General features: G+C 44.9%; 1 protein-coding gene across 5 annotated transcripts; it reads right to left on the bottom strand.

Moving 5' to 3' along the window:
• Nucleotides 1-1093: 1093 nt before the first annotated feature.
• LOC117412317 (cationic amino acid transporter 3-like) lies at nucleotides 1094-16170 on the bottom strand. Of its 5 annotated transcripts, none has more exons than XM_034020598.3 (11): nucleotides 16001-16170; nucleotides 8117-8510; nucleotides 7325-7483; nucleotides 6699-6992; nucleotides 5998-6220; nucleotides 5484-5623; nucleotides 5139-5241; nucleotides 4745-4965; nucleotides 4395-4561; nucleotides 3921-4029; nucleotides 1094-3756 (listed from the first exon to the last, which is right to left on the bottom strand). In XM_034020598.3, the coding sequence occupies exons 2-11, from the start codon at nucleotides 8484-8486 to the stop codon at nucleotides 3611-3613; spliced, it is 1932 nt and encodes a 643-aa protein (XP_033876489.3). In that variant the 5' UTR covers nucleotides 8487-8510; nucleotides 16001-16170; the 3' UTR covers nucleotides 1094-3610. The 5 variants fall into 5 exon arrangements, with proteins under 5 accessions (XP_033876489.3, XP_033876487.3, XP_058856861.1 ...); XM_034020596.3 differs by lacking the exon at nucleotides 16001-16170 and adding an exon at nucleotides 15854-15994; XM_059000878.1 differs by lacking the exon at nucleotides 16001-16170 and adding an exon at nucleotides 15073-15108.
• Nucleotides 16171-20711: the final 4541 nt, after the last annotated feature.

Here is a 20711-nt window from a genome sequence, read left to right as displayed (position 1 = left end):
GCTCTGTAATAAGTGTGCCCCTGAACAGCATGCTTCTGAGCAGATCTTTGAGCTGATCTGCAGGTGCTCAGAGAACTGCAAGAAAAGTAAAAACCCACTGGGGTGCAGCTGAGCTCCAGTCAGTTCAGCCCCCGCGTTAGGCTTCCCCAATCCCTCTACGTAGCAAAGTCTTTGCAATCAGGCTAATTGTATTACAACGTGTTAGACGAGGTAAACTGTTTCCTCGCATCTAGGTCATTTGCAAAAAGGGGTTTTACAGCTCAAGGGCATTTGAAATGTGAACACCTTGTCAGCAACTGTATTAAGATGTATTGATTTGCTGTAATGTGGGGTTTGTATGCCATGTACCGAGAGGTTAACAGTAAAAGAAACCATGGAATAAAATAATATAATACAATAAAATATTGTATTATTATCAGTCCCTGACCACATTCCGGCGCCTCCTTAAGACTCACCTCTTCAAACAGCACCTGTAGAACTCCTCTGTTTGTATCCTGGGACACTATCACCCTTCGTGTAAATGTGCTTTATTTTGCTCTTATCTGCCCCCTATTTTACTGCATTTAATCCTGTACTTCAGAATACTGTAATCTGCCAAGTGTTTAACCTGTAGTACTTTGTATTTAATCACATCCTGATGTAACTATCACTATTTAATCATATCCTGATGTAACTATCACTATTATCTGCTGTATTATTGAATTGTGGTTTGTCACACTTGTACTTTGCTTGAACAAAATTGTATTTCTTGCTCTTATTGTATTACTTGTGTTGTAACACTTGAAATGTATTTGCTTACGATTGTAAGTCGCCCTGGATAAGGGCGTCTGCTAAGAAATAAATAATAATAATAATAATAATAATAATAATAATAATAATATCCTTTATTAAAAGTTTCCCATGGTACATTTCCAGCCCATTAGCAGTTTTCCCATAGTGCACAATGATTTATCATGTTTTTTTTATTATTTTGATTTGTTTTACCACACTTCTCTGGGCTTTACAATGCTTACCTATGCTTTACTACATGTTGCCTTTACTATGGGACACTTTTATAAGAGGCGCTAGGATAGAATATACCACAATACAGAAATGATTAATGCAGATTTTTATTTAAAAAAACAAAGCACATTTCTGTACAAACAGTACAGAAAAAAATATATACACATTTACAAAAGCAGAAAGCAATCCACAACATTAGAGAAATGAGACAGTGCTTTTCAAATAGGCCAGGACCCAGAATGCACAGAGGCGGGCCTGGTGCATACAGAACAGAAGGCTACAGTGGACTTGCAGGTGTACTTGGGTTACATACAGAAGCGAAAGTGGGTTCTGTTTGGATCTTCACTGCAGTAAAAGCACAGCGGTCTGCTGAAGAACAGTTTGGAAAAACTGAACATGTTAATAAGCGTAACATTGCTAGCGTAACATTGTTTTAGAACAAATAGTAGATAATAACAATAATAATAATAATAATAATAATAATAATAATAATAATAATAATAATAATAATAATAATAATAATAATAATAGTTTAAAACTTGAGTCATCCAGCTCAAAATCTTTCATCCATTTTTTTTTAAAATACAGATGCAAGTGTTTCTCTGACTAAAGTACATTTAATACCAAAATATCACCCTTCTATTTACAAAAATAGATAAAAAAAATATTATTACATAGCGCTGAATCACCTCCAAACAAATATTACAACATCATCATCGCAACGCAGCCCACAGATCAACAGAAGCAAGCTCTGAAGTAAACACAAAGCCATGAATAATCTCAGTGTGAAACACACACACCAGCTGCATCACGTTCAGCATGCAGTCTCACAGACTGCCCCCCTCTCCTGCTCTTTCAGCCTGGTAATCCACAATACCAGCGTATCCAATTTCTACATTTCACTTTAGTTCACTCCACAGCGCCATGCTCTAAACAGTTATGACATTATTGCCCTACAATTTGCATGTAAATAAATCTCCACGTTTTGGGGCGCTGTGTTCACACTTACACAGCATGCTGTGTATCTCCAAGCTGCCTGCTTTTTACTTTGAGGGACTAGCAGTCCAGTGAGAAATACAACTTATTGTAACATAATAGACTCGCTCCCCTGCATTGCCGGACTGCACAAAGCAACACTAGGATCTGTTTTATAGCTGCGTTTCGGACCATCACTGACATTACAAAACATACTGGAGATTCAAGTTATTAAATACCAAGGGGTGGTTTCATAAATATTGAAACAAGGACCTTAACACCACAGTGGTCATGTCTGTCTGTCTGTCTGTTTGTCTGTCTTTTCTGGAAGATCGCAGCATTTCAAATGGCAGGTCATACTGGGAACAATCCCGGAGACAAACGAGGTTTGATTTAAACAAACTTATAAATAGATACAATAGACTGGATACAGAAATCAGCGATCAACCGCATATTATTATTATTATTATTAATCTGTACGCTGTAACACAGGAATCAAAAAGAACTGTGAAACCAGGACTACGTTTACAACACAGGGCGAGGACGCAGAAGCCAGACTCTGCTTTTGATTAAAGGAGGTTTCATGAAATATAAATGCATTTCATTAAATAAATCAAGAAAATCAAACAATGTGAAAACAAATTGGACTAGCTGTGCTTCACCAGCCTCAATACCTCGACAAATCCATCACAGAGATGAAGAAAGATATTTAAAAACAGATGGCCTATACACACACACGCACAAGGTCATTGATAAAGATCAAAACAAATGAAAAGTAACAAATTGTTTGACAAAAGTTCAGCCCTGAACTCTCGTCTTGAAATATTTACAAACACAAACCTCTGCAAATGATCTGGGATTAAGATGGTTCAGTAACAGAAGGCAAGACACACAACAAACAGATCAAGTCGGATTCCTGTAAGCCTAGTGTTTTCAGTTCAGTTCACTTTTTTTGGTTAGTCCCAACCACTGTGCAAAACACACACACGTGTAAAATGAGACGCTATAGATACAATACATTTCTGCTATAGATTCTGCCTTTCTTTGCTGAATACTGTACAACAGGCTTTGCTTCACCCTGATGTTTAGTGATTATATAAAACAATGAGGCAGTGGCACGCGGGCCCGGCTCACACCGGAGCTACTGTCTGGTTGGAATTTCTACATTTCAGTTTAGTTCAGTTCATGGCAGTTTTCTAAAAGCATGTTATGGGATTAATGCTCTACAATTTACATGTAAATAAACATCCATTGTCTGCACACTTCTATACACACACAGTATATATGCATACTGCCAGCTTTAATAAATATACAGACGCTTGCACATGTACAATCTGACTTGCACTGCACAGGTAGTTTTGCAACAGGGTTTGAAGGAAGACTCAGTTTTGCACAGCGGACAGATTCAGTCCTGTGTGCCGAGAATCCCATTCCCCAAACCCAAGCAACTATATTTAATGCATACAAATAAATATCTCTATACAGTATGATACAACATATACATTAATGTACTGGACACAGACACACACACGCACACATGGAAGTTCATTTCTCTGGGTTAATTTGACCTCCTGCTTGAGGTGGCTGACGGAGCTGGTTCAGTGGTGGACACCCTTCCTTCCTTCACTCTCTCTCAAGCTCCGGAGCTCTCAGTCCCAGGCTCCTCCTTCAGGTAAATGGGGGTCTTGGCTCCGAGGGCTGCCTCGTGTTTGTCTTTATCTGCCGAGCTCTGAGCCACGGAGCTGTTCCGGATCCCGTAGGCGAAATAAATCAGAAATCCTGGAGAAAATAAAACAAAACCAAAAAACATTCAATGTATGATTGAGCATTTGATGAGAGAGAGAGAGAGAGCGAGAGCAAGAGAGATGAAACACAAGGCATTTACTGCAAAGCATTAGTGAAATACAATATTGAAATGATCCGGTACGGAGATTGAAACTCACCTATAGTCATCCAGACAGCGAATCGCACCCAGGTCCCTGCGTCGAGCTGCATCATGAGGTAGACATTGACAAAGATACTGAAGAGGGGCAGCAGAGGCAGGAAGGGGACCTGTAAACAGAACAGAGCCTTCAGCACAGAGGCAGGCAAACACACCGGCACACACTCCAGCCAAGAGATGAAACGGAAAACAGAAGCTCGCTTTGTTTCCCTTGTATACAAAGCTAGGGAAGCTCCTTCATTTCAACACCAGGAACACGGTTGTATTTTTAAAAGGGAGATGTTTTCCAATACCTCCCCAATGTACTCGTACTTCATAAAACAACACGTGAACAATTCACCGTTGGGCCATGTTGACATTACACTGCACGTCGGCTTCCTTTATAACAGCTCTGTGCTAATTCCCTGTTTGCAATACTTCAGTGTTCATGTGAGATACATATTCTTCAGTGCGCTGCCCGTCCTCCCCAGCTCACCTTGAACGTGAGGGACTCTCGGCTCTCAGGCTGTCTCCAGATGATGGCGATGCAGACGATAGACACGGCCGCCAGGACAGCGCAGACCGTCACCCACAAGGGCTCCCCGGCAACCAGGGAGGGCATCTTCACAGACAGGACACAGCACAGCACTGTGAACACCAGCGCTGTGGGAGAGACAGGGAGAGATTCAAACACAGGAACCAGCGCTGACACTGCTGTCATGACAGGGATGGAAATAAGACTCCCACTGCAGAGCAGTTTGATCCATGCCTGGGTTTACTGGTCACCCTCCCATCGTGCCGCAGTTGAGAATAATCAAAGTGTATGAAGCAGCCTTTCAGACTCACAGATGGTGGCGGTGGTGATGTAGACGATGAGCCCGGATGTCTTGGTGGGGAAGTCACAGTTGGGGACGAAGAGCAGCTTCATGGTGAACTTCTCCTTCAGAGGGACGGTCTCGCAGGCAAACTCGTCTCCGCTGTCCGAGTCGTTCATCGCAGTCTTCTCTCCGCTCAGATCCACCATCTTCTCACACTGACCGGGGCTGCTCAGCGAGCCTGGCTGGTACCTGGGAGGAGGACCCAAGCATACACTCAGCTGTGCATCCTAGGAAGGGTCCTATTCACGTGACTGTACGTGCTACTTGTCTTACCACGGTTTTATTTAATGCATGTTATACAATATGTTTTTAATTCATGCTCTAACACCATGCTGGAGGTCAGGTTTGTTTTGTGCACTGACCTAAGGATGAGCACGCAGACGGCAACGAGGGAATACGCCAGCAGGGTCCCGATCGACATGAGATCCACCAGAGCTGCCAGCTCAAAGAGGAAAGCCATGAGCGCTGCAGGGGAGAGGAGAGGAGAGGAGAGGACCGGGTTAGCTCTTACTCTTCGTACATTTCTTTGTTGTTTATCTGTTAAATCACTGGTTTTAAAGATTACCGAATGAAAAAGACTAATTCAGCAGGCCATCTGTTTCTACATTGATTTTCAGTCCTGTGCGAAAGTTGTTTAAAAACGACCCCTCCTGTGGAATCCGACACTTGAGTTAGCGTGTGCACCCCCTCCCGCGCCCCCGCTGTACCTGCGATGACCCCCGAGACGATGGTGGCCAGCAGGGGGGTCTTGGTCTTCTTGTTCATGCGGGACAGGAAGCGGAAGAGTAGCCCGTCCTCAGCCATGGCGTAGATGACCCGGGGCATGGGGAACATGGAGCCCAGCAGACTGGGGGAGAGGAGAGGAGACAGGGGTTAGTCACGCACCACTGGGCTTTATCACTGTTAACAACAACAATAACAACAATATTGGAATGTGTTTATTTACATTCAAAGGTGGTTCAAATATATCTTCCATAACTTCAAACCATAAAATGAAGAAATTCGGGAAAAACACTGTAAAAACATGACATGTATCACTGAGTCATGACGTAATGTGGGAGCACTGTATTGGCAGAGCTGTGTGTAGCTTGAGTGCGTGCGAGAGTGTGTGCGTGTGTGCGTGCGCGAGTGTGTCTGCGTGCGTGTGAAGGCGCGTGCGTGCGTGTGTGTGTGCGTGCGTGATCAATGCTGTCAGCCAGGGCAGACTGGCTGGTTACCCACCTGGTGGAGAGAGCACAGAGCGAGCCCACGGCCACGATGTAGCGCGCGGGGCCCCAGCCCACGTACTGGAAGGCCTCGGGGAGGGGGCTCTGGGTGTCCAGGATGTAGTAAGGCATCATGAGCGTGAGCGCAGCCGACACCCCGAAGTACGCGAAGAAGCAGATGAGCAGCGAGGCCACGATGCCAATGGGGATGGAGCGCTGGGGGTTCTTAGCCTCTTCACCTGGGGGTGGCATGGGAGAGTGAGACACAGCACAGCACAGCACACTCCTCGCTGAGCCACACACCTCCCGACTGGTATGCAGCAGCACACGGCTAGTGTTGTCAGACATCCACGGCTATTATCAGACAAGTGTTCTCTGATCCTCTCAGTGCAATAGATTTACTGATGTGCTGCTGTTTTATAAAGAACGTGTATTGAGATAGAGAGAGGGAGTAAGGAATGAGAGAAAGAGGAAAGCGAGAGAGAGAGAGAGAGGGGTGGATTGATAGTTAGCAATGACAGAAAGATGGAAAGAGAGAGAGACAAAGAAAGAGACGGTTAACAAAGAGAGAGAGAGAGAGAGAGAGAATCAGAAAAAGTGAAAATAAATCAGGGGTTGATAAAGTAGAGAGAATGAAAATAGACAGTTAACTAAAAGCTAACTCCAACAGATAAAGAACCGATGGGCGTCAGTTAGAGCCTGGAACCCGTGTCTTACTCGTGGTGGCGATGCAGTCGAACCCAACGAAGGCGTAGAAGCAGGTGGCTGCGCCCGACAGGATGCCCGTGAAGCCGAAGGGGGCAAAGCCGCCGGCCCCGAAGCTCTCGGCGCTGGCGTTGCTGGAGGAGAAGGTGTTGGTGTGGTTGTAGAAGTCCTCCTGGGTCAGGCTCCAGTTGTGCGCGTCTCCCTTCACGAAGCCCGAGATGATGACGAAGCCCAGCACCACCAGGTTCACCCCGGTGAAAATCTTATTGACCAGCGCCGACTCGCTCACGCCAAACGCCAGCAGACCTGCGAGACACGGGAGACAGGGAGTAGGTTGAACACTGGCATCGCAAGAGATCTGTCCTTACAGCAAACCTCCGATCAAGTGTTAAATGAATCCTTCCGTGTGAACCAGTAAACCTGGAATGGAAAAGAATCCTAGCAGCAGTCTACTGGGCTCTGTAGTTTATGTATACCAGCTGAGCCCAGTCCTGAATAACACTGGTATATGCTTCAGGAAAAAAAAAAAAAAAAAGAATAAAAAGTGCCATTACAATGTGAAAAAAACAACCACATTGAAATAAAACAACTCAAAACAGAATGTACCGCCCCCCGTCCCGTCTCGAGGACTCCCTCACCTGTCAGCAGCATCACCAGGATAAGTGCAAAGATGTCGGGGTACTCAGCCAGTACCCCCGGCACCCTGATGGACACGGAAGCCTTGAAGAAGATGGAGATCTTCTGCTCCACCAGGTTATCGAACGTGGAGCTCCACGCCCGGGCCACGCTCGCTGTACCTGAGCACAGAGAGGACACGTTAGGACCGCTCCGGACAGAGATCAGGCATACAGGGTCCCAGTACCACTCCACGAGAGATCGGAGCGGCTTTCTGACCGCTCTGATCTTGAGCTGGGTCTGAAATCAGCTTGTATCTTACAGCACCCTATACAGTACGCATTGTTTGAATAATAATAATGAGATTTCTTAAACAGTACAGCTAATCACCCTGGAGAGATCATACATTACAATACAACTTCACTCAAGTTCTGCCTCATGTGGAAAACTACCAAGCGTTTTTCAGCAATGTCTTGAGGGCGGTGTGTAGGTGTAACAGACAGAATCGGATCTGTTAATCTGTCCGCTGCTTTTGGCATTGGATATAAAACCTTTTCTTTTTGCACTTTCTATTGAACAAGTACATTCAGTACTGGCATCTAAAACTGTAGCTACACCCTATTGGCAAACTACATTGGAAATATATCCATTCTTTTTTTTTTTATATATTCCTTTTATCTCTCTTTCCATTGTTGCAATTGACCAGTTGGTTTTAACCATGCACGTTACTTCTACCCTAAACCAAAACAGCGATTTCTCATCTATTTTAACCCCACATCTTGCGCGTGTTTTTCACTGTAACAAAGCGCACTCACCTATGACATACGAGAGAATCAGATTCCAGCCGGTGATGAACGCCCAGATCTCTCCGACGGTCACGTAGCTGTAGAGGTACGCCGAGCCGGTCTTGGGGACCCGCGCCCCGAATTCAGCGTAGCACAGGCCGGCGAGGACGGAGGACAGGGCAGCGATGAGGAAGCAGAGTACGATAGCAGGTCCTGCCTTCTCCCTGGCTACTTCCCCCGCCAGCACGTACACACCGGCGCCCAGCGTGCTGCCCACGCCCAGCGCCACGAGGTCCAGCGTGGACAGGCAGCGTGCGAAGCGAGTCTCCTCCATGCTACAGTCCAGGGCACGTCGGCGCAGCAGCTGCTTCCCGTACTGAGCCATCTTCTTACCAGCCATGGCGAGAGAGTCTTCTTCTAAGAGCTGCCAACACAAGACAACGGGCAGGATTACAACCTGGCATCGATGTGCGCGTTTAAAAAGAAAGAAACGCAATCCTAAAAAGAAAGGTGTGGTGCTCAGACAAAGTCCAGACTTGCATTTCAACTTTATAATTCAAGACAGTGATGTTTCTGATAAAGACCTAGCCGTCGAAGCATCTTTTTAAAGCTGAAATGATCAAATACGTGTATTTTTAATAATATAACCTGTGAATAAACTCCTCAAACTCACTTTACCACCAGACTCTAAATGCCGAAAGTATTCTCCGTTATGTTACCCTCCCAAAGTCCATTCCAGTTCAATTTAAAATGTACCAAATTCCTGTTAAGAGTGTTCAAATCAAACAGCAACATGACAATAAAAGTAAATGAACAGCAATACCCTGGCTGGTCTTGTTCCCTCCGCAGTCCTGGCAGCAGCTTCTCGTGATATAAACGCAGCACCCAGGACGCTGTGCGTGTGAGTGTGTGAGTGTGTGAGTGTGTGTGTGTGTGTGTGTGGCTGGCTCTTTTCTACCCTCTCAGCTCGGTACACATCCCTCCCACTCTGACACAAGAAACCACAGCTTGCTTGTATCGTATCGACCACAAGGAAGCTGTAGAGTCTTGTGTGGAATCAGAACAAGAGATCAGTTCTAGAGATCCCCTATTTCATCACAACTGGAGGACCTTACCAACAACACGCCTGTCACCAGTATCAGCAACAATCAGAGCAAGGGTCAATGCCAATGCAATCATTCAATTACAATGCCAATGCGATCATTCAATTACAATGTCAATGCGATCCTTCAATTACAATGCGATCATTCAATTACAACGACTAGTAAAAAAAAAACAATAGCGTTCCTCCCCAAAATTTAGCAGCTGCTTCAAACTGGCTTACGTTAGTAACCAAACATCAATAAAATATTTCTACACAATCAGAGAATGATTTCTAAAGCACAGTGCGCTGCATTTTCCACTGTGATCAACAAGTGGGTTTCCTGTGTGAAAATATATTGAAAAGACTTCTAGTTTCACGATCCTTCCTGCCAACAACCGTGAACCAGCAGATTCCTGAGCGACCGATAAAGACAAAGGTGTTACAGAGTCTGGGCACCTTTGAGGGTGGGACCGATGGAGCCCGTGTGACGAGGCAGGCTAAAGTAAACTGATACCGACATTAAAACAACAGCTACAATGGATTTCCACAGTGGTCTGTATTTTCCAGCACTTACTTAACTTCCTGGACCTATGAAGCAATTATGAATTTTTTTTTTCCCCCCGATTCATTTTATTACTTTTTGTAAATATCTATATTTACTTCCCTGTTCCTCTTGCAATCTGTTTTTGTCATTATCTGTTCATCCACTTACTGTAAGCACAACTTACTGTGAGGTCCTTACCTAGAAGTGACTGTAACAGCATTCCTTTTGTATGCCAAAACCTGGAACAGCAGATGCCTGAATGAAAGACACCAGGTGTGTCCCTCAGTTACAGGTAGGGTTTGCCTATATTATTATTATTATTTATTTCTTAGCAGACGCCCTTATCCAGGGCGACTTACAATCGTAAGCAAATACATATCATTCACATTCAGACTCTCCTACAGTGAGGCTCCAGGCAGGACACACAGTGTGTGCTATACTGAGAGGAGGCTTTTTAATAAGGATCACTGAAACGCAGTTCACTTGCAGCTCCAAGCGTATGCCACTCCTGGATATTCCTGCTCCACCGCACGGGCTGGCTGCGTGGGCTGCCCTGCTGGTCCTCAGATCGCTGTCAGTTTCCTAAGGAATGCTTTTAAAGTCGCGCATTCCTTACAGAAGCAGTAACAAAAGACACCTTGTTGAGAAATAAAGAAACGCACACACGTCTAACAGGAAAGTGAGCAGCTAGCTTGCGTGACACATGACCCACACCCACAGCAGCCTGGCACCCTACTATTATTATTATTATTATTATTATTATTAATTATTTCTTAGCAGACGCCCTTATCCAGGGTGACTTACAAGTGTTACAAGATATCACATTATTTTTACATACAATTACCCATTTATACAGTTGGGTTTTTACTGGAGCAATCTAGGTAAAGTACCTTGCTCAAGGGTACAGCAGCAGTGTCCCCACCGGGGATTGAACCCACGACCCTCCGGTCAAGAGTCCAGTGCCCTAACCACTACTCCACACTGCTATTATTTTAAAGCAAAAGTGAACATTCAAAGAGGATTAAAACGAGTGAAGCAAGTAACATCCACAGCCCAGGTTTTACGCCCCAGTGTGCAAAGAACAAACTCAGGTGTGTCTTTTTATTAAACTCAAAGCAAAACCAGGAATGGATCAAACTGCACCTGGGGCTTCATGTATGCAACCGTTTGGTTTTGAAATCTGTAACATTGAACATCTGCAGGGCAAGAAACCAGCTTGTTTCTATAGAAAGCCATAAAGGTCACGGCTGCCTGCCAGACCAACAAAAACAAGCCTCTTGTTGTCAGGACCCGTGTGCAGTGGATTACAGCTTCAAGGAGGGCACTGCTTCTCCTGTGAAGAGCCAACACTTAAGAAACCCCACAGCAGCCCCTCTCGTCTCCTTGTGTTGAATGAAGTCTGAGGGAGGGTCACAAAGGCTATTGGGGGCTGGAGGTGCTTCCTGCGGAACAGAAATTGGGTCTGTAATTGGATGCAGACACGCTGCCAACAGAGGTTTTAAAATGCTGTCCTGTTTTCTAAAAGCAACGGTAACTTAATCTAGCCCCCGAAAGTCACCCTATACATCACGAGGGCAGTGATGTAGCCCAGCGACACTGCTCTGCTCTGAGGCTGGAAGTTTGCCAGAGCAAACCCAGACCCTTTCATCGGCTGTCCCCTGTCTTCTCACAGCCGGATAAATATTTAAATGCGTTTGACAGGCGATACGTGCGTAACGAGGTAATGGAAGGAAAAACGCAGTAACCCTGTGAAAGCACCGCGTGATTCCCTCCCACCCCCTCCTCCTCTGTGTGAAGCCAGTGCAGATCAAGTCCTGTCTGGGAGGGAGAGGCAGAGGCAGGCGAGGACTGGTTACCCTGGATTTTACACACCTGAGCCAGTTATTCAGGGGGGCGGGACGCTTGCATCCACATCAGTAGAATGCCCGCCACAAGCACAACATGACTGATGTTCTCGTTCTAGCCGGTTTAACCAGAGGAAGTCACGGCTCCCCTCTGCCCTCCTCTTCGAAATCCCAGTGACTTTAGCAACACTGATCTCAATAAACAGAGTGCAGCCAGTCTAGGGACAGTGCCAGTGCAGTCCTACATTGCTTTTACTGTTGTACACAGTCCTGGCCTTGCATATCTAAACCACACTCTTTCTCCATTTCTGAAGCCGCAGTTTGAGATCAACAAACCCTGTCCGGGGCGTTGAGTCGCGTCACGCTCCACCACTCTGAAACCCAAAGTCAATACCTTGACAAGCTGTGCTCAAGCTTTGATACAGCAGCGCCACCCTGCCTAGCTCTCTCTCTCTCTCTCTCTCAGGTATAGAGACGTTAATCCTGCCACGCACTGGCCCTGATCCTAACCACGTGGAGTCCACGACGGGATTAGTGCTCAACTGACTGGGTCTTGGGACCAGACTAACCCTACGTGTGCACAATTCCATCGTGCTGAACCTCTCAAAGCCTGCCTCACACAGTGATTAGCCTATTCTTTCAATCCCACCTCCCAGGGACACCGCTTAGCAAGCACAGCAGGTCTACGATCTCCATGTCAACCACTCTGTTCCTCAACGAGCTGCACAATAACACACACACACACACTTTCACAGTGGCATCAGAAGCCTTCAAGTACCTCAAGCGTTTGTGTTCAAAACACACTTCCACTTGACAAAGGTATGTTAAACAAACCGGAACGTTGAGAAGCTGGCTCTCCTGAGCAAACCCATTACATGGATCTGGAACGTTCACAGAACACACCACCAAAGCCTGCTGTACATCGAGCTCAGAGCTCAGAGACGGCTGGCAGCCCTGTCCGTTTCAAGCGGAGACTTTGTCTCAAATCCAGGATTTCCGGCCCCTAGTCCTCCATCACTCGGCACGAAGCCAGCTCGTTTGCAATCCCATTGTCCGTGTCCTGACAGCAGAGGGATGCACTTGCATAAATGTGACGACAAGGGCTTCAGGGAAAGACAGAAAGCAGGAGGATTGAGGTATACTGTGTATACAGGGCTGGCATAAAGACTGGTCCACACATGCTGAGGCTCATCTAGCTGAGGTAGAGTGCTGAATGTAGGCACTGGCACGGAACATGCCATAGGAAAGACAAGAACAAGTGGCTTGTTGCGAGGCAATGCCAGCCCTGCACAAAAACATGTGCTCTGGCTGTTTCTGTGTATCAGTCTCTGTAGCGGATGAGAATCCTGTGGCACTGTTTAGAGGCCGCCCCCCCCACCTCTCTTCCTGAATGATAGTTTCATTAAGAGGGGCCTGCTTTTGTTAACAGAGACAGGCAGCTACGTGAGTCTGCATATCTTCACAGCCTCTCAGACGCTGCCTCTCCCCAGATCCTCTATTAATATGGGCACCGCTCGTCTCTGTGATGTTGCTGCCAGGGAGTCAGCGAGAAGCAGCGCTGCCAGGGTACCTCCGAGCACCCTCCGCCCCCCCCCCCCTGCACCTTCTCAGAGGATAGCGCCGCAACGTTGGGAGTGTACAGGTAGCGATTAACGATAATCCTCTCAGACAATCCTCCTTCTTATAACCTTTCCCAAGTTTCCTAATCCCACCACTTTTCACAACCATCAACTAACAGGCCAGTCTTTGTGGCTCATTCATTAGTCAGCAGAGACGGCTCTGTGAGTCTGATACTATGGGGTGGGGCACATGGATCTATTCATTGCTTGCTGTTATTAAATTGGAACACTTTTAGCAGGACGATGAACAACTCGTCTCCATCCAAAAAAAACAACAAAAACACGCCCTCCTGCTAATGATCCGTTACCCTCTTCAGAATTGGACCTAAAAGCACTGCTTTTCTTGCAACTCATTTTCACAGCAATTCTTATCAAAGGGAGGGGAGGCATTCAACAGCACCGCTGCCCCTCAACAGACCTCAGGGATGGAAATAAGACTCCCATTGCATAGCAGTTTGATCCATTCCTGGTTTTACAAGGAGTTTAATAAAACACACCTGCACTTGTTACCTGTACGCTGTGGCTAATCAAGCTCGTAGTAAAACCTGGACTGGGTGAAACTGCTATGCAACAGGGGTCTTCACTCCTTCACGCTTCACTCCTCAGGATTTCGATCCAGGACTGCCGAGAGCGTTGAATTCTGGGAGCTGACCGAGTGCCACAAGCACAGCCTCACCAAACTCCCACGAGGTTAGGTTAGTCTCGCTCACACACTGCACTAGCAAGACCTGCTGCATGGAACACTCTGAAATTCACTGCATGAGCAAAATGAACACGGACACAAGCCTTCGAACTGTCCCTCTTCAGCAGCGTGGGGTAACAAGCACGGTAGTGTATTCCCTTCAAGCTCAAGGGCTCGGACTTCCCTGCTGGTAATACAGTAGAATTAGCATTGAAGGTTAATCTGGATACACAAGGATCATGGTAACTTAGCAACAGAAAACACACACACACACACACGCACACACGCACGCTCTCTCAAGCACATCCTTGTGCCAGCGTGGCTTCTCTGCTGCAGCCAAGGTAATCAAAGCTAAACAATTCCACAACAGACCCAAATCCTATAGCGAACGTTCCTCTGCTGTAATTCAGATTGAGCTCAAAGTAATAAAACACACGACTGAGTTCAAACACAGTAGTACCGAGCCACTCAAAAGCTTTGTAAAACGCCACCTGCAAACTAAAGGTGTTTGTTTTTGCTGGCTGTTTATTTAGTCTGCTCACCCCATTCCCAATGTGACCGACTTTAAACACAAACCAAAGTGCATGAAGCTGGGGATGGAGGATTTTTTGGTGCTTAAGGAGTGGAGAGTTCTCTAATATGCAAAAAAAAAAGAAAACAAAACACATTGCCGACCTTGAATACAGTTCAAACATGTTATCTGATGCTTTTGCATAACAAATAAGTGAGCTTCAGCCAATGGTATTGAAGCGATGGAGGGGTGTATGTGTGTGCGTGGTTACAATCACATGTCAGCAACAAGCATTCAAAGCGTACTATTAACCCTTCATGCAAGGAGACGGATAAAAACAAACGCTCTTCTAGTCTTTATATGGGGAGGATAAGCAAATGCACGATGACCTCATAAGAGGATGCCATTTTCTCCCCCATAAAGCAATGGAAAAAATATGCAATGTATTTATTGTGTCCAAAACAACTCCGCTGCCAGTGTTTATATTTGTGTGTTCATATTTCTGCTGATCGTAGTATTAAAAACGCGATCACTGAAACAAACCTGTACACACAATGACCGGGGACATCCACAGCAGTAGCAGTGTTTCGGCGGGTACAGTCATTAAGGGGAAGTAAGGCTGATGCAACTTTAAAATCGTTGCCAGTGCGACCGGAAGCCTTCAATTATTTATATATAGACTATATACTATAGTAAAATTACCTGATATATTGGAACAGACATAAAAGCGAAAAAGAAAAAAAAAACGTGTCTTGCTTGAAGTTGAACTCATTTTAACAATAGCTGCTTAAATCCTTTTCATGTGGTATGGCGCCCACAGCTTAATCAGCCGCGTTAACTTAATCCTGCGCTGGTCAAAAACACAGATACAAATCCCAGACAAATCCTAACTCGTGATCGGTGTGTGTCTGTGTGTGTTACACTTATACAGACTCACACCGGCTACAGTTTCAACCTGCCATCAGCACTCAGACAGAGAAAGTCAATACTGAACCAGCCCGCTTTCTGATGCAATATTTAACATGAATATCATGTGTGTGTGAGGTTCATAACCAGAACCTTGATTACAAATCTGAAAAGCGTTTCTTTTTACATTAAGCACACGAGTCACATATACCATGTCCATATATATATATATATATATATATATATATATATATATATATATCCATTCAAAATTGTACACAACTCAGATCGCAAACACGCGCTAGTAAAATCGTGGTTTGAAAACAAACGGATCATTATATACAACGTTGTGTTTTGTTTTTTATTCTGGTAAAACATTGAATTAATTTTCTCGATAATAACGTTCCCTCCCTACTCGCGTCACCCACGTCGTTCTGAACCCGACTCCAGCGTGGGTTTGGATGCGAGTCCATACATTCCGTTTCACCGCCCGCTCACAGAATAACTCACTATGAATATAATATTGATAATGCGACAGCTATGAAGAGAGAGTGATGATAAATAGAGCTGTCATTACCTGTCAAAAAGGACAGAAGTAGCCAGGAACAAGTAGGATGTTTAACACAGCAAGCTTCACCCTCACTGCTGGATTTCAATAATGATGATAACCCACCCTCACGGAAACTAAAGGCATCGTGGCGGCTCAACAAGAGGCGGTACTCACCGTATTATCAAGAATACAAGCGCAATTTACACTCACGGAAGAAAGAAAAAACTACTCTTTCTGCTTCTTTTCGTTATTGTGTTTTAATAGTGTTGGTTGTATGTCTCCTGTCGAAACAGAGTATTGTGCCGTACATGTGCGTCTCGATTTGAATGTTGATGCCTTTGTATAACACTCGGTGAATCAAGAGAAGGAAACGGGTTTCCAAATAAGGCTTTGTTACAAAGGACGTGGGTGCGTCATTGAAACGTCAGTGTTTTGCCGTTTCAAAACATTGTGTGGAATCCGCACACGGAGTGGTAAACGGTGTTTATTTCCCATTCATAAATTGTAACGAGATGAAGACGAGAGGGGAAAAAAAGATCCATACAGACAATTCGCGCAAACGACCCCACAACAAAGACTATATGAAGATACAAACTGTTCATTGCCAGCAGTGAAGTCAGTACCACCTGCCCATCTATGAAACGGGATCTGTCACCAAAAGCCCAAGAAAACGCCCCTTTTAATGTTAAAAAAGAGACAGATTTGAATAAAAAAAATCACAGGTGCAGCCTTTTCTATGATGTTTGCAAATTGAGAATTTGAGCCCATTCTAGAATGGTTCTGTCCGACCTACTCTGGAATTCTGCAGAATTCTGGTTCTGTCCGACCTACTCTGGAATTCTGCAGAATTCTGGTTCTGTCCGACCTATTCTGGAATTCTCACGTGACAACATAGATGGGATTCGCATTTCCTTTGTGAGCATGTGCTAATGCAAATCATGACAAGAACTCCCCACGTTACGCAAACAGAAGCAAGAGTCTGTGCCTGTGCTCTCCACAATTGCCTCATAAACCAAAAAAGTTTTATTAGCGCATTCCCAAATCACACTGCTCGTCTTGCACCGGAGAGGAACACTTGATATGCGCTTACAGTAACGGATGAGCCATTCAGAGAGGGGATTGTGTTCCTGTGAAGTGTTGAGATCTGCACACTGAAGCCGTTTCTTCCAAATTAGGGGCTGAATGAGGACTCTTCAGGCTGAATAAAACTCCATCCCCCAGAATGCCGCAGGGCGATGCAGTGCCAGCATTCTGCGGTTTATTTTCTGATGCAACCAGGAGTCTTATTACAGCAGCAGCAGCAGCAGCAGCAAGCAGTCCAGTATCTGACTGGAAAGGTGTCATTTAACTGGCACTGAACATTGCACACAAGCCACAGACAGTGGGTGTGTGTGGGTTCAGCACTGCGGATATTTGAGATAAAAGGCTTTAACCAGTAGCGTGCATTGCGCAGTTTGATAAGTTTGGCAATTTTAAAGTTAATGTATACAAACAAGCTCCAGCAACACATTTAAATGGCCATCTTGGATTCCTATTTGACTTGTTGCAATTAAAGGGTTGTAATCAAAAGGCATTGTACATAATAAAATAGAATGCGCTGGCGTTGCAATTCAAAGATTTCTTGCACATCACACAGCCTTGAATGGGAAGTGGTATTATTAGCAGCAGGGTGTTTTTGACAGTGGTTTCAGTGGGTGGCACACACAGCTCAATGACTGCTATCATGGGCTGGCTGGTTTCATCAGTGGCATGCTGCTGCTGCTGATGCAACCTGGGCAGGGGTTTCACTCTGCCCCCCGGCTGCCAGGGGTACCTGCTGCTCCTTCATTGCCAGCTGCTCAGTGTCATTGGCTACACCCTGAAGCTGTTTCTTCTGCATTAGGGTCTGTATTAGGACTCTGGGTTAAATAGCAGCTCACTGCCATTGAATCCAATAATCCCATGTAAAGATGTTATACCATATCATAAACCATGCATGCCAAGACTAGAGCCAGGACATATAGAGATATCTATCTATCTATCTATCTATATATATATGTAAAAAGGGTGTGTAATCTAACCAATTTCTGAACTTAAACAGTAACATGCAGACTCTATGTATGGTTTCTATTGTGTAGAGCGTTGTATTGCTATATACATTTTGTAATTAATACCCTTCAATGATGAAAGGCGAGAAGTTGCTTTAGATTTCAACAATTGACAGTGTTGTTCTACATTCGCTATGATGGGCCCCTAATCCCACCCATGAAGAATTCGGATTCTTTACACTGGCCACACTGAGACGGTTTTATATTACCAGGCTGAGATGGCACAGCTTTGAGTTCTTTTTTGAGTGCTAACTGTTTTCTGAGCTCTCCAGTTAGTGATCTCTCTCTCTCTGATTTCACCACACACGCTGCTGTGCCAGTGTGCTGCCTCATTAACATGCAAATCAGACACTCTAGTAAAAATTAGTGGGATGCCAAGTGTCGAGTTCCTGTTCTTTTTATTGCTACCTGGCAGAGGCCAGGTTTTATTTGAAAAAGCTAGCAAAGTAACAGCTTAAGGCCATTCCTTTGAGGCAAAGCCTGGCTATGTGTGTCTGTATTTTGATCTATTTTTTAAGCTATATGCACTTTATATAATGCCAAAGGCATTCTGTGCTCCTTGACAGACAGGGGCTCTGACACACATGCGCTTCCACGTGGTTTTAAAATACTGCACAATGTAAGACACAAACGACCCAGCCCCCCCTGGTCAGCTGGGGAGCCTGCGTGGGGCTGAGATACTGAGCACGGGGCTTGCACTGTGATCATGCACACAGGCCTGAAGGTTGTCTTTTAGAACATGCATGGTGCGGTACCTGGCATGGGTTCTTCCTCTAAGGCTGTATTAGAAGACATGCTTTTCTCTGGTCACCCATCTTATTTTAGCAGTTGCATTTCTGTTGAAACTGGGTACATCTTTATTTTGCATGACCTCAATACAGTCAAAGGTTAAATGAAATGGCCAATGCATAAAAAAATGAATGTGCAGCTCCAAACCAGCTGAATTAAGTCATTGCCAAGTATCTGACCACCCACCATGCATCCCACTACAATACAATTCAATGACATTGACATGGCAACGTTTAAGAAGAGACATTCAAAAGACGTAACCATGGCACATATAGTGCATTAGCTAAGAGATATCTAAATGTTTCTGTTGCCATCGTTGTAGACTTTACCATTTCAAATACAAAAGTGTGCTGGAATTCTAGGACTACAAGATAGACGTCACGTTTCATCAGACTTTCAGTGAACTTAAGATGGCCGAGTCAGCCCTGCTAGTAACAGGCGTGTGAGCAGAATTCTGCAGAACGGCTCTTACACAAGTCACTTAAAAGCTGCATCATCAAGATAACCCTTTGACTGTGACATGAAGGATGCAAACGCAGGGGAACGTTGCTGTACTGTACCTGCCACAGAAGGCCATGTTGTTTTTTTGTAATCTTGTATGCTGGCTGCTGTCTCTCTCTCTTCTAGCTGCTGCAGACAACGCAAAGTGGAGCTCTGACGAGTGAGTGGGCGAGCAGGGGGCAGATCACGTACAGCTCAGTTTACAGCAATGGCTGAGACAGAGAGGGCAGGTGCATCAGCAAGCAAACCATTCTTTCTTTATTGGGCGTCATGAAAGCTCAGCTAGACTTATTCTCTCATGCAATTTCCACATTCATCACGAGCATCTTGGCAATACAAATCTGGCTGTTCTCTAAGATACAAACAGACTCTATGCCCTCTATTTGTGAGATGTGATTGCAAAAAGAGGCAAATCTTTCATTCTATCTCAGCCGCCTCTTTATAGAATAATCCATTTCCTGACCTTCTCATCTTACATGCTTGTTTGTTTTAGTTTTTTTGAGAGGTGGTTGCATAAAACGACCCCAGGCAATAAACATGAAATCTCACATTTGATGGTATACAGTAGTCTTTGTACAAAAATGTCTCTCAATGTGTTTGTAAGGAGAGCAGCCATCGACCATAATTGAGTCTTCATTAAAACAGGCAGCACAGGGGCAGTTTTCACAATTTTTTTAAATAGTTTTTGTTATATTCTGTTATTTCATGTATTTGAAACCTTCCGCCTCATCTGGACTGCTCAAAGGCTCCCATTCTGGGCAAGCGTTTTCGTAGTAACACAGCAATGACCCCGTTTTTAGAAGTGCATTAGGATCATCTTATCTTAAACTGATGAACACACATTGCTTTTTAGATCTACATTTTCATTAGAACACGAGTTCAGTCTGCTGCCTTTTACAGCTTTTCGTTCTTTAAAGCTTTGCCTCGGTTTAATCCTGTTAAATTGGGTCACATTTCGAGGAGATGCACATTGTAAATGATTTGCTTCCAGGTTAATAAGCGTAGATTCAGTGTCTCTCAAGCCTTTGCTGCAGGAGCTGGTGTGTTGTAGTAAACGCAGAACAACGCCAGGCTCTGCTGGAACTTCCACAGCAAGACAGCGTCGTAAACAGAGACAGCTTGTTAGACAGCAGCAGCAGCAGCAGCAGCACCCAAGTGAGACATGAGCAGCGCTTTCCAGCAGCAGCCTCTTATCTAAACAGTGCTGAATAGATTCCTTTTCCAAGGAGTGTCTGAGACCCTAGTAATTCAAAGTATGTTGCATAACATCTCCAAGATTGTATCCATTTCCCTTTGCATCCTTTTAAGACAGGATTACTCCAGCTAGAATTAGCCAGAGGTCCCGTGTGTGTAGGCGATCCTTGCCAGCAGGGTAGAGTAAGTTGGGAGAGTCAAGCATTTGTTATGTTGTGCTCTACAGTATAACGTATGGGAGCGAGAGGCTAACTCTCCAACTTTGGGCAAACAATATCCAACCAAGTAGGCTGGATTCATTCAGCCTGTCTCAT

The sequence above is a fragment of the Acipenser ruthenus genome, chromosome 26 (assembly GCF_902713425.1).
Source record: "Acipenser ruthenus chromosome 26, fAciRut3.2 maternal haplotype, whole genome shotgun sequence".
In the NCBI taxonomy this organism is placed as follows: Eukaryota; Metazoa; Chordata; class Actinopteri; order Acipenseriformes; family Acipenseridae; genus Acipenser; species Acipenser ruthenus.
This window is presented reverse-complemented; position numbering and strand designations above follow the sequence as displayed.